At 39.1% G+C, this 12,836-nt stretch overlaps 1 protein-coding gene across 1 annotated transcript in view; it reads left to right on the top strand.

Moving 5' to 3' along the window:
* Nucleotides 1-12,836, top strand: part of CCSER1 (coiled-coil serine rich protein 1) — a 383,892-nt gene that overhangs the window by 65,428 nt on the left and 305,628 nt on the right. Inside the window, exons 2-3 of the mRNA XM_083861973.1 lie at nucleotides 1,745-3,103; nucleotides 5,700-5,887. Of these exons, the coding sequence (XP_083718099.1) occupies nucleotides 1,789-3,103; nucleotides 5,700-5,887 (1,503 nt within the window). The 5' untranslated portion in view covers nucleotides 1,745-1,788. The remainder of the gene's footprint in view (nucleotides 1-1,744; nucleotides 3,104-5,699; nucleotides 5,888-12,836) is intronic.

Raw genomic sequence — 12,836 nt, 5'->3', positions numbered from 1 at the left:
AGCAGCTCCTGTGGGAGCTCACAGGGCCTTGGCTTCTCTGCACTGTCCCCCCTGCAGTTGCTCTTACACAGTGGTCTAAATGGAAACTTTCATACCTGTCAGTGAAATGCAGCAGCTGGCTGTGCTTCAGTTCACTGATGGATGTAAAGTTACTCTAGTAGCTCTGTGTGCTCCTGTATTGCCAGTTTTGCCCCAGTCAGACTGAATTCACATTGGGGTTTCAATCTCAGAACCTGGGCATTATCTAGATCAGGCTTTAGCTTAGCATCAGAGATCACCAGTGACTTCTTGCAATTAGTGACTATTCCCAAGCTGTTTTTCTCATCCTAAACTACAAAATTGCTTATTGATTCCTGGTGCTTGTGAGTAGTGTGGCTGCTTAGCATTGCATGTTCAGAGTGGAGCTGTTCTAGCATTTAAAAAGAAAATGTTAACAGCAGAAAAGTGCAGTCCAATCTCTAGTCAGAAACAGATTTCAAACTTACTTGTTACCTTTTCTTTCAGTTATATAACATATATATAGTTTTATTAGTACTTAAATATTCTGTTTCCATTTATTCATGTGTTTATGTATACACTACTTAAATGTATATATTGCTCACAAATACTTGCTGTAGCCACATAACACATATTAAATTGCTCATTAGATGAATTACTTTGTTTTTGCACTTGACATACAAACATTGTCTAGACAAATGACTTGGGTTTATATTTATGCGCTGAACACCAGTGGCTCATGAAGTTACATTGGGGCATAATTCCTACAGCCTCTTGTGTTCTTTGTGGTTATATATTACATGTTTTTATTGCTCTCTCTCTGTGGTCCTGTCTCTCACAGTGGTAGTTTATTATAACGGGAACAAAAAGGAGATAGAACTGGGATATGTTTCATAGAGATTAATTTTTTCCCAGTACATCTACAGTGCTGATCAAAATAAGTTTTGCTTAACTATTTATAAAAGAATGCCAAGGGCTTGTGCATGGAAGCACTTCTCTCTAATTTCAAAAAACATGAAAAATTAGCTAATTGTAAGCAAATAGATGTGAGCAGATTTCAGAGAACTGTTCAAAGGAAACATTACAGTTCAAATCTAGAAACACGATCCCATATTTTGGAAGTAAATTCCTTGAACTTAGTTTTTTAGGAAGAATTTTTGGTGTTGCATATTTTGCCTGGAGTGCAATGCCATGATTTTCTGTACTGCAAAGTGATGCATAGGGCTTTTAGTAGAAGCACATAAAGTAATTAAAATCCAGTTGAAAGTTCAGTGACGATTGTAAAATTTAAATCCTCTTCTTTCATGCAAAAATTTGTATTTAGAAATACAAAATAATGATTTATTCTACTCACATAATGAAAAATCAGCTATCTTCTAAGAGTGCTTGCAGTTTATAAGAAGAACTTAAAAACAAGGACATTTGGGTATTATATAGCTGTGTATCTTTTGGCATTCAGGTTTTATACCCTTACCCAGTGTCACGGTCTACAACACTGTTGAAGGATACCATATATAAAATTGTATCTTTTGTCGGTAGAATATCTTAAACCAGATGTTTGCTCAGTTTTCAATATTGGCTGTTGAACATGGCTTTGAAATGCTGAAAGTCTTCAGTAAAGCATATGCAACAAATTGATGTTGACATCTCATGTATTTAGGCTGACTGGTAAATTTGTTTGAGTGGTCTTTGAGACTGAATTATTTATCTTCTTTCCCCCCTCCCCTTTATTTTTCTCTCACCCCAGGTTATTTTATTGGCTGTGAAGAACCACGGACCCTTTGTGCCCTGATGGGGGACTCGGGGTCCAGACGATCGACTCTTGTATCTCGGTTGCCGATATTCAGGAGAAGTGTTAGCCGGAGACACGACTCCCTCCCTTCCTCGCCTTCTTCTGCCAGTGCCATTGGTGTCCACACCTCCTCCCCATCCAGCACGAACTCCAGCTCAGGGAGCACAGGAAAGCGCCGGAGTATTTTCCGCACTCCTTCCATTAGCTTCCATAACAAGAAAGGGAGTGAGCAGAAGCCTGACTCAGCGAGTCAAAATGTTAACATCTCAAATGGTGCCCAGTCCTCTCTTAGCACTTTTCAAAAACTCAGCTTAGATGAGCACATAAAAAGCAGAGGAAGGCATTCAGTTGGCTTTGGCAGCTCACGTAACAAGAAAATAACAAGGTCTTTGACAGACGATTTTGAAAAGGGAAAGGAGCCCTCAGCTAATAAGAATGTCTTTATCAATTGCATAAGCTCTGGGAAGAATGAGGGTGATGATTCGGGCTTTGCAGAAGAGCGAAGCCGGTATTCTGTCAAACAGTCAACACGAAAACTTCTCACTAAATCTTTCTCATCACACTACAAATTTTCCAAACCAGCTTCAGAGAGTCAGTCGGTTTCCTCTGTGCAGCAGCCCAGGTGCTTGCTGGAAGTTAAATCCTACGTGGAAAGCGAACCTGTGATGGCCAAGTCGTCTCCTCCGTGCTCGGCTGAGACGACAGAGTGCATGGGCAGCTCCCTGCAGTCCCCTCTGCTCTCGGCTGACCTCACGGCTGCCCAGACCCCCTCGGATTTTATCGCTCTCACCGAGGACTCTGTTTCAGAGGCTGATGCCCTGCCCAGCTGTGGGCCTGGGGGACTGCTCGCAGACGATTTTGACCACGATGTCTCTACCTCTCAGGTCGTCTTTAATCCTGCTGCTGCTCCTGGGAGGGAGACAGATACTGTGCAAAGCACTGGCCATTCTGCTGGTGTATCTCCTGTGAGTCATGCAAGCTCATGCAGCGTGGAATCCAGTACCTTATTCAAAACCTCAGTTGCTAATCAAACAAAAGTACTGTTGCAAGCCAATGGACTACACAGTAATGATGCCAGGCACATAGAACAAATTAAGTCAGAAAATGCACATTTAGAAGCCTTGACATTACAGCGTAGTGAAGAATCAGTGGCACTTTCTCCAAAGGCATGGGGATTGAGTGGGAGCAGAGATGAAAGCACTCCGTCCAAGCACATGGGAGACACAATTCCTGTAGTGGAGTCCAAGACCATTCCGTGTTCTGAACCTCAGTCCTTTAAATCACAACAGGGTTATGAATCATACCATCCTAAAGGTATGTTGCACAGGTTTTTCATTTTTGAGTTTGGTGAGTTTTGGGGGAGCTGGCCTCTTTTCTTCTATAATGGTTGTTTTGTCATAAGGTGTTTTTTAGAATTGGAAGTGCTAGCTATGAAGTTCAGAAAGTAGAAATTGTATCCTCCCCCAAAAACTGTAGGAATTAAAGGCAAAGTCTATGATTTTTTTGTTTTTTAGAATTTGCAAATGCCCATCAGTGCTGTTCATGGCTATGCTTTGCTTAATAGAAAATAAATTAAGAACGCAAGTATTGATTCCTAGCTTGCATTAGAGGCCGAAGCTGTGATTTCTTGAGACACAGCGATTTTGGGCTTGAGTAATAGGTTTGCATAATTTGGGATGGAAACATCACCAGAGAAACAAATGCTTTTGTACTCTAATTATGTGAAATAATACACTATACTGTATATTGATTTGGGTTTAGAAATTTCTAGAGTCTTGCTTTATCTATTCAACTGATGTTATAGAGTAGCTTGACATGGATATTTTGTCAAAGTACAAGCTATTTTGTTTCTGCTACCATTTAAATAGGAGTCCAAATTCTCTTTTTGTCATCTAAGAAACCGAGGGAGTTAATTACCATCTAAATTTCACAGTGGATCTTCAGTTTATGAAGAGTAATTTGGAAATACTAACAAGATTAAGTGGAAAGACTGTGCCTAGAAATCTCTGTCTACAGAGATACAGATAAATAAGGCAGCAGGCCCTTGAGTGAAGGACATCTGTCAGAAGACATTTATCTCTGACAGTTTATTTTCTTGAGCCAGCTTAATGACTGGTGCTTTCTAGCTGAATCCTGAGGCTGTATGTGGTGGGCCAAAATTTGAGAGTTAACAAGACAGCATTTGTAGTGATTGTATTAGAAGATGAATGATGGTAAGTGTAAACTCATATAAATTCACACCCATCATTTTGTTTGGATATTTATCTAGGCATATGGATTATAAGCAATCAAAAGCAATCTTGCTTTTTGAATTAATTATTATTCACTGCTAGGCTTAGTTGGATATCTTGTATATAAATGGCAGTAGAAAGTCAAATTAATCCACTGAATTAGCTTTCACCAGAGGACACATCTTTCACTCAGAACCTCAGTCAGTTTGGGGAAAAAAAAATATTCCCATTTATCTATATTACTGGTCCTGAGCACTCAGTTTGTCTTCCTTGATGCATGAGCTCCTTTTTCAGAATCTGCCTTGCTAAAGTGTACTGCACAACACCAAGTGAGCAGCTTGGAGGGATGTTTAGAAATACCCACTGCATTTCAAACTCATGCATTGGCAATTGAATATTTAATCTGTATTTCAGTAAAGAAGCTAAAGGGAGTTGAAATCGCGATAGAGGGATTTTTGTAAATTGGATTCATATTCATGGAAACACTAGAGCTAATACTGCACTATAAAAAGTTGATGATTAATTGTTCTGTTTTTTTAGTGCTGTTCAAAATAATTTTTTTTTCTGATGTTGGGAAGAATGTATTTCAAATTAGAAATTGGCCAAGCATACAAAGGAGCCACTGAAAACAAGATAAAATCCTGTCATGTGAAATGAGTCAAATACAGAAAAAGCTTATATGGCATTCAGTAAGATATGGTTATAAGTACACTTGTTGCAAACAGACTGGTTTGACTATTTGGTTTTCTAAAACAGTATTTAAACCTAGATGTGAATACAACATATTTCTGTGCATTTTCTTTGATAATAGATATTTTCTCTTCTGTACCTGGTCTCACAGCTGATATCATTATAGATAGCATTGTGAATGTGACATTAATGTATGAGCAGATTTGATGTGCTGTATCAATTTACTGTTTGGTGGGCCCTTAGTATGCCTTTATGTATTTCTATGTGATATGGATGTTTTTGAGAACCCTTAGAGAAAAAGTCTCTTCTCCTGCAAAATGCAAAAAACTGACAGATTTTCTGTATGTGTGACATTTATTATGCTATTGCACTTTTATCTTTCCCCATATCTAAATTTGTCCTAGCATGTCAAAATGTATTATTTCTCCTCTTTTCTGCTGTGTTATTGTTTTTACTGGACCAGGATTTTGCCCATTGACCGCAGGCTAGATTTGGAGGATGCAGGTGTAAGGCTAAACTAGGAATGCTGAACAAAAATGGAAACCGCTGTGCTTCCCTGTCTTAGGTAGGGATACAAAGTTTTCACCGGGCCCTTCAAAAGCTGGGCTTGCCTTTGGGCATAGGGTAAGGCAGATGGGGTTTTGGCACCACTGGACAAGTGATAGATGGTAGATGTTACTTTTAATGATTTGGAAGTATCCTATGATGAGAGGAGGAAGAAAAGGATGGAGCAGAGAGTCTGTCTGGATTCTATGAGGAGCCCTGGACTGGGCTGTAGTGTGCTGAGCATGCCTGTCATTGAGGCTGAACACTGAACTGGGGCCCCAGGTGACACCTTTACCTAGGTAAGCATGGTCTGCTTTCTACAGAACATTTCTCATGGGATTTCTCTTCAGTGTAATTATTTCAAGCAAAGCAGTTGTGATTAAGAAAAATATTTGTAGGGAGCAATTTTCTGCAACAATTGCTGATTGCTTCTCTCTTTCTAGTTGATCTTGCCAGTAGCCTCAGTCCGTATCGGGAAGGCAGATTTGTTGAGAAACGGCTGAGGTCCTCTTCAGAAGGTACTGCTGGGGGCAGCCGCCTGATCATAAAACCAAAGGATGGAAATGCAGAAGAAGTTAACAGCCTAAGGAAGCAGAGAGCAAGCTCATCCTCTTCCAAAATGAACAGCATGGTGAGTTTGATTCCCGCATGCGTAGGTTTGTTTTTGTTGGATTGCTGTAGCTATAGTGAGAAGCAGAGACTTCACAACTAACAGTAGTAAAGAGGGCAGAAGCTGTCTCAGGCTTCCAAAATGTGATCCAGGCCCAGCTTCACATATTGAAATTATTTTTTTGCAGGGTGTGATGCTGTGAAAGTCTTGTGTGCTTTCTGGGAAGAGCTTCTTGTTGACGTGCATTGATGATTGGCTTATGCTATTAAAGCCTGGAGCTTTTAGTGTTTCTCTGTTTTTACAGGAAGTTTGCATCCAAACATCATGTTATTGTTAATTACATGTTATTCATCAGTGAATAACATGTAGTTTTTCAAAGCCAGAAAGAATGTGATGACATTTAAAGGTGCTTCTGCTGTTTCATGTAGATGTATGAAGCATTATGCAGATGGAGTTCCTGCCCTAAAATACTGGTTAACCCTGGCTCAGGCCTGTGAACCTTTATTGGGTTGTTAGACCCAAGATGTTAGGCAGATGTCTGTGTTTATTTAAATACTAGGCTACACTGATGCTATAACAGTTGATTCTGTTTAGCTTTGTATTAATGCTATTAATACAAAAAGTAGGCCAAGCGTGGATGGGATTAAGTTGTAATCTGATCCCTCCTTTGTGTTTTGTTTATGAAATCTATGAACTTTTTTCCCTCATGCCGTTAGCAAGATTGTCCAGAGATTGACATGATTGGCTTATGCTTATTGGTATGGTATTACAGTCACAGACCAAGGACTTCTAAAACAAGATTAGAGAGCATGATCGTGAGTGAAGGGGCATTATTCCTGCTTTCCTCCCAATACATATGGATATGATGGATATTATCCTCTTATCTTACGAAGATAGGGGCTTCTTTAGTAAAAAGTGAGGTTTAAGAAGTAAATCAAACAAAACCAAACCTGAAAGCACCCTTTGCCACCCCACAACCAACCAGAATAAAAAAAATAAACCAGAGTTTTCTGGAAGCAAGAGAAAAAAAAAAAAATAAACCAACAAAGAAAGAAGAAATTGAATGTTCTTAATAATACATATGAAGGCCTCTTCAAAATACTTGTCGCAATCAATTCATGTTTTACACCACAGTAGCAGATTGCTACCAATGAATAATGATAATAAAGAATAAATACTACTAGGTAAGGAATTGGTGGTACTACACAGAATATTATAAAAAACCAACTCTCTTATATGGCTAGAACAACATGAGTCACATGGCTGTCTGTATTCATTTTGTGCAGTTCTGGATGAAAATGAACCACAGACATTTAAGGGATGGCAAATCCCTGGGGGAGAGCAAGAGGCCCCTGTGGCAAGGGCAGCATTGCTGTGCAGTTGTGCTCTGTGGCACTGAGTGAGCAGCTGTGGCTGTGGATGCTGATTTTCCGGTGTCTCCTAGATGTCTTGTTAAGTGAAGAAACTGTGTACCTGTATCTTTGCCCCTGTTTTTGTTCTTTGTCTTGTAGACAGGCAGTGTGAGCTGCTTCTGCTGAGGGACTGGGAGTGAGGAGCCAAGAAGTCTCTGAAAGGGTGTAAGATTTTTTTCACAGGAGACATGAAGTAAAAAAAAATTAGCATCTGAGAAATTGTTCTTTATCCTAAACATCTTGCTCAGCAGAGTATTCTTGCATAATTGTCAGTTCTTGTTTCTAAGATGAAAGGTGAAAACTTGGATAGACTGACCTCCTAAATATTGGGAATATATGTCAAACCTACAAACAAGGTCTCTGCTTCCCCTAAGAGTAGCCTTGACTAACTTGTGAGGTGCTGGAAGTAATTTATATTCTGGCAAAGACCAGTGCTGCTTGTAAATGAAATTTAGGGAAGAAAATAATCTTTCAAAATAATTCTGAAAACGTGCCAATTTCATAGTATTGTAAATAATACAGATGGTTGAGATGGATTGGATTGCCAATTATGTGTTTACAAAGCTGCTGTTCTTGCAGTGGCCGATTTGTGCTACAAGAGGGCACCATTTCACCAGAAATGGTTTTGGAGAACAATCACTGCAATTCCGGACTTGTGTTTGAGCAGTTTAATATCGCTAGCCTGTGCAGTATAATAGACTCTTTCGAAATGAAAAGTATTGAGGGTGGTGCAATTTAAAGAGATGCATATCACTGTATAAACTCCAGTCATTCTAATGCTCCAAGAATGAACTCATGAGTTAACAAACTTAAATCTTTTGACATAACATATAGACTAGTTAACTATGTCTCAGAAGATTGGTAGAAGTTATGCTTCACCTGCTGTTTCTACCTAGATGGTTCTTCTTTTCCAAAGTGTAAGAGAGACAAAAAGAAAGAAAAATGTGAATTAGCACAGGCAAAAGACCTGAATGGTCTGAAATATGCAGTCCTGCAAGACCAATGGAAAGAATGTAAACCTGGATAGTTGACACAATGAGAATTAAATTTATCACATTAAAAAAAATCAGACCACCAAATCACCCTAAATAAATTCTTTAAGAGGATTAGGAGACAGAACAGCAGGAAAAAAGACTTGATTTGTAACAGTACTTGGAACTAAGAAAAAGTGAAATGTGTATGAGCAAGAGAATTATCCATCACTTCTCATAGTAGTGGCTAATATGGAAAGAGTGTCTTGAATATTGCATTTATCAGTACAGAGACAAAATGTACATTTTTTAAAAATGTACGATAGAGATTTTTAAACGCTGGTAAACTCAAATCATTAAGACCAGATAGTCGTGAAGGATTATATGAATGGAAGTAACTGCATTATTTCAAGTTTTTTAAAAAAACCTGGGAGAATGGTGGAGCACCTAGATCACATTGACCAATTTCCAGACATGAGCTACACTGTCCTGTATGCCTACATGTGTTTTTACTTTGTCTAGAATTATGGCTGCATATGTACAGTAAGACTGCCTGCTTACATTTGACTCTTGCAAATCTGCCCTTCTGCTTCTCTGCTATTCTTTCATAAGGAAAATAGTTATTTGTCTTTACAGTTGCGCTCTTGCCCACGCCTGTCTATCAGCATATGTACTACTTAACTAAAAAACCCCTTATTTTTCAACTTCTTGTCTCAGTGGCTGAACATTATGTTCTATAGACTGTGTTTCTCTGGGCACTCTTCAGCACTCTTTTCTCTTCAGTTTCTCATATTTGAATCTTGTCTAAATGTTGCCTGTTTCTTGCTTCTTTAATTCAGCTTCAACTTTTCACCCCTGCAGGTAAAACCTTTTCTGCTTGCCCTCTCTGCTGCATCATCAGCTTCCTTTACCTGGAGCAAAGCAGCCTTGCCAACTTGTGCCAGCCCAATTAGAGCAGCACAACTTATTTTTCTGTATTCTTGCTTTGACTGTGCCATTTCTGTACTTGCATCTTTCCTGTGGTTTCTATATATTAGATAAAAACTCAAGGACTTTTGAGGCCTAAGACATCCCAGCTTTTTCCCCCTCAGCTTTAACAGTGGCTCTGTTGCCAAGCTGTCAAATAATTGCATTTGTTTTCTCCCATGCTGCCCATCTTGCACTTGGGTAACTGCAGTTACCACAAAATTTGCTTAATTTCCTTTCTCAATTTTCACTTAACTTTTTTGCCTTGCCTAAAGATAAGTTTTCAAAATGCTGATACTGTATTACTACGGTATTTACTGAGCTTTTTTTTGCTCATCAGTCCAATGCTGATGCTTAGCCAAAATCACCTTTTTCTTATGCTTGTCCTGTGTTTGTTATGCAAGGATGCACCAAGTACTGAACACCTCAGTAAATGTACTTAAAACGTAAATTAGGAACAGTGAATGCAAAACCTAGTGTCAGAATACAGGGCAGTATTTCGTGGCAGGAATTCAATTTTATAATGAAGGTAGCTGAATATGTTAGTTAAACATTAAGTTAAAAAAATGATAATTTACTGATTTAGCATGGAGGGGGTTGTCTGACATTTTGGAAATACAGAATAAAGGGAAGTGATTGACACAGAAATAAGCTTGCAAAAGAGGCATTAACTGTGAATATTTAAGACTCCTAGTGTGTCTGGAGGGAGCAGAAAGTGAAAGCAGAGGTCACTAATGAAAGTGTGTTATGGCCAAAATATCTGTGATAATTATCCACTTAGTAGCTGGAGTCTAAACTGTGGTTGGTGTCCTGAATATTGGGTGTGTGTAACTCTACCTCAGTTTTGTTGTCTAAGTGATTTGGGGTGACTTGGCAGTTAATAGTCAGGTTTCTGGTATACTTCAGAAATGGGTCACTGCAATGATGGAGCAATTATCCAAACCACTATATTCAAATCTCTTCCTGTGTTTGGTATTGTACCTTATCAGGCCGTACCCAAATCTGCAGCTCATGAAAGTGTGCTTATTGCTTCTCACAGATAACTTTATTTTTAATATTACCTGATTTTACCTTATTTATTATCAAGCATCAGTTTTAATCCGGTTGCTACATCATGACAGAAACAGCAGGATCCTGTGCCCCCATGGACTTCAGTGAATGTACATCAATAAGGGCTAAAATGTTTTTTATCCTCTTGCCTATGCTGAGTTGTATGATATTTTGCTGATGTATGATTAAGCACAGAGTATGAATCAGACTAGGTTGGCTGCTAATCTAGAGGGAATTGAAGTAATTTTCATATTTGCTTGAGGTTACTTTAACACTGACCTTCTGGAAGTTGTGATTTTTATGCAGTGTGTGGCTAATACATGAGATGGAAGCTGCTATTGACAATATTCAAGTTGAATGAATTTCAGAGGGTGAGCAACAAGTAGGTTTGAAAGTGGCGTTGAATGTGGCTGGTTTTTGTGGCCCATAAATGTGACCTGTAAAGACCTGAGAAAACCTTTTGAGGTATGCTCTCCTTCTAAGGACTGGCATTAATTATTAATGCCTTAACAGCTTGCCCTGGAAAGGCAGTGAATGAAAGGTTAGAGTGAGGATTTGAAGCTCAGGGCTTCAGTTGAGGTTGAAAAAACCCTCAAATAAAACAGCCTTTTTCAGATATGCCAAGATTGTTACAAAAATATGAACTAGGTAAGCAAAATGCACACACTTCTTTATTGTCTTCTGCACAACCGTCTTTAGAACTAGCAGTGTTACGTGTGCTTTGAATAGCTACAACCTGTTTTAACTTGCCATAGGGTGTATTATCTCTGGTATCTGTGGTGTTCATAAAAGCTTTGTCATAATTAAAATAGATGTGCCATTCTTTTTCTGTCACTGCATTATGGTATTTCTGCTCAATTCAAATTCATCTCTGCTGTGCTAGGCTTCTTGAGGGAGAATATTTAGGGACATCAATTGTTACGGAACTGTTCAAGCAAACGCTGTAAGGCAGTGGTTCACTCTTCATGAGAAGTGGACTTGACAGAATTAATTTATAACTAGATTTGTAGTAATGTAACAAAATTTCCCCTTTTGCCATGAATTTGGTGTTTTGCTCCTTTGTGAAAAGAAACCATAGAGGCCACTTAAAGCAAGAACTGTCAGGACTGCTTTGATACTATAAGGCTGAACAGTGCTATCTAAATAGGAGTAAACTGCTGACTATAGGTACTTAGTATTTTGAGCCTTACATTCCTAATTTAGCGTGGAGAAAGTGCCTTTCACTTACTAATAAGATAAAAAAATGGGAATGGCAGATAGGCCTTTAAGCATTTTGGCTGTGATTTTTAGGTCAACTCAACTAGAGGCTTTTTGGATAACTACTCTGTGGGAAATTAATGTCTGTAGTGTAATGCGTGTTTCTTAACAAATGAAGGGCTTGCGAAAATCAGATTGTGGTTGCTAAATACTTGGAATTAATTCTTGAGATCAAGTAACTAACAGAAATTAATTTAGATGTGACTTATTGTTTATGCTGTAATGTTCTGTGCTCTTCTTTAAGGGCATAATCATGGCCCAGAAAAGGGTAAACTGTTAATCTAACACTGGAGTAATTATTTAAATGGAATTGACTTATGTTAATACAGGTAGAAGGTAGAGCTATTAGCAATTTTAAATCTCAGAATCATCATGGCAATGGGTGGATGTGTTTGGTGTGTAGCAAAAGCAGAACAGAATTAGTTCTTTCTGTGCTTTTATGGATGGGTTAACTGCAGTGGGTGAGCTGCACCCCTCAGCCATTGGGTTACTCTCTCTGGCAGGATTAGGAGAAGAAGTGGAAGGGTAAAAGTGTGAAAACTTCTAGGCTGAGATGAGGACAGTTTAGCAGGGAAGGCAGAAGCTGCACACAGAAGGCAAGCACACAAAGGAATTAATTCAGTAGTCCCTGGGGCGGACAGATACCCGTCCATCCATCCATCCCTCCCCCAGAAAGCAGTCACACCTAAAGGGTGCTTTGGAGGATAAGTGCCACGAGCGCAACATTCCCCCTCCCTTCTTCCTTCCCAACTTGAACTGCAGAACACAGCATCATGTGGCTGTGGATCCCTTTGGTCAGGTGGGGTCAGCTGTACCATCTGTGCCCCCTCCAAATTCCAGCTGACTCCCAGTCTCTTCAGTGGCAGGGCATTGTGAGGAGCAGAAAAGGCTTTCACAGCTGTGCAAGCCCTGCTCAGTAATATCTAAAGCGTATCTTGCTGTGTTGATAACGCTGATTTGGTCCACAAACCCACAACACAGCACCATAAAAGCAAGTGGATATGAAAAAAATTCATTCTGTCCTATCCAAAACCTGTTCAAATTGGGTATCTGATACTTTTTTCTGAAGACTTGTGGGAGTACTTGCTCTAAGTATTGCCTGAACTAATATACAGGACACTGAACTTCTAAAATTATAGGTAGATGTCCCCTGTAATGCATTGTGTTTAGTCTTCTCTTTTAGTATTTTTCAGAAAAACATGGCTATTTATTGAGACTCAAAATATAAGTGTAAAGCACAGGCAGTTGATGGATTTTTCTAACAAAACACACTTTTGTGCTAGTCTTACTACATCCCCTGAATAGTTTTGCCAG

Source organism: Zosterops lateralis (genome assembly GCF_965231275.1).
Source record: "Zosterops lateralis genome assembly, chromosome: 5".
Classification (NCBI taxonomy): Eukaryota; Metazoa; Chordata; class Aves; order Passeriformes; family Zosteropidae; genus Zosterops; species Zosterops lateralis.
This window is presented reverse-complemented; position numbering and strand designations above follow the sequence as displayed.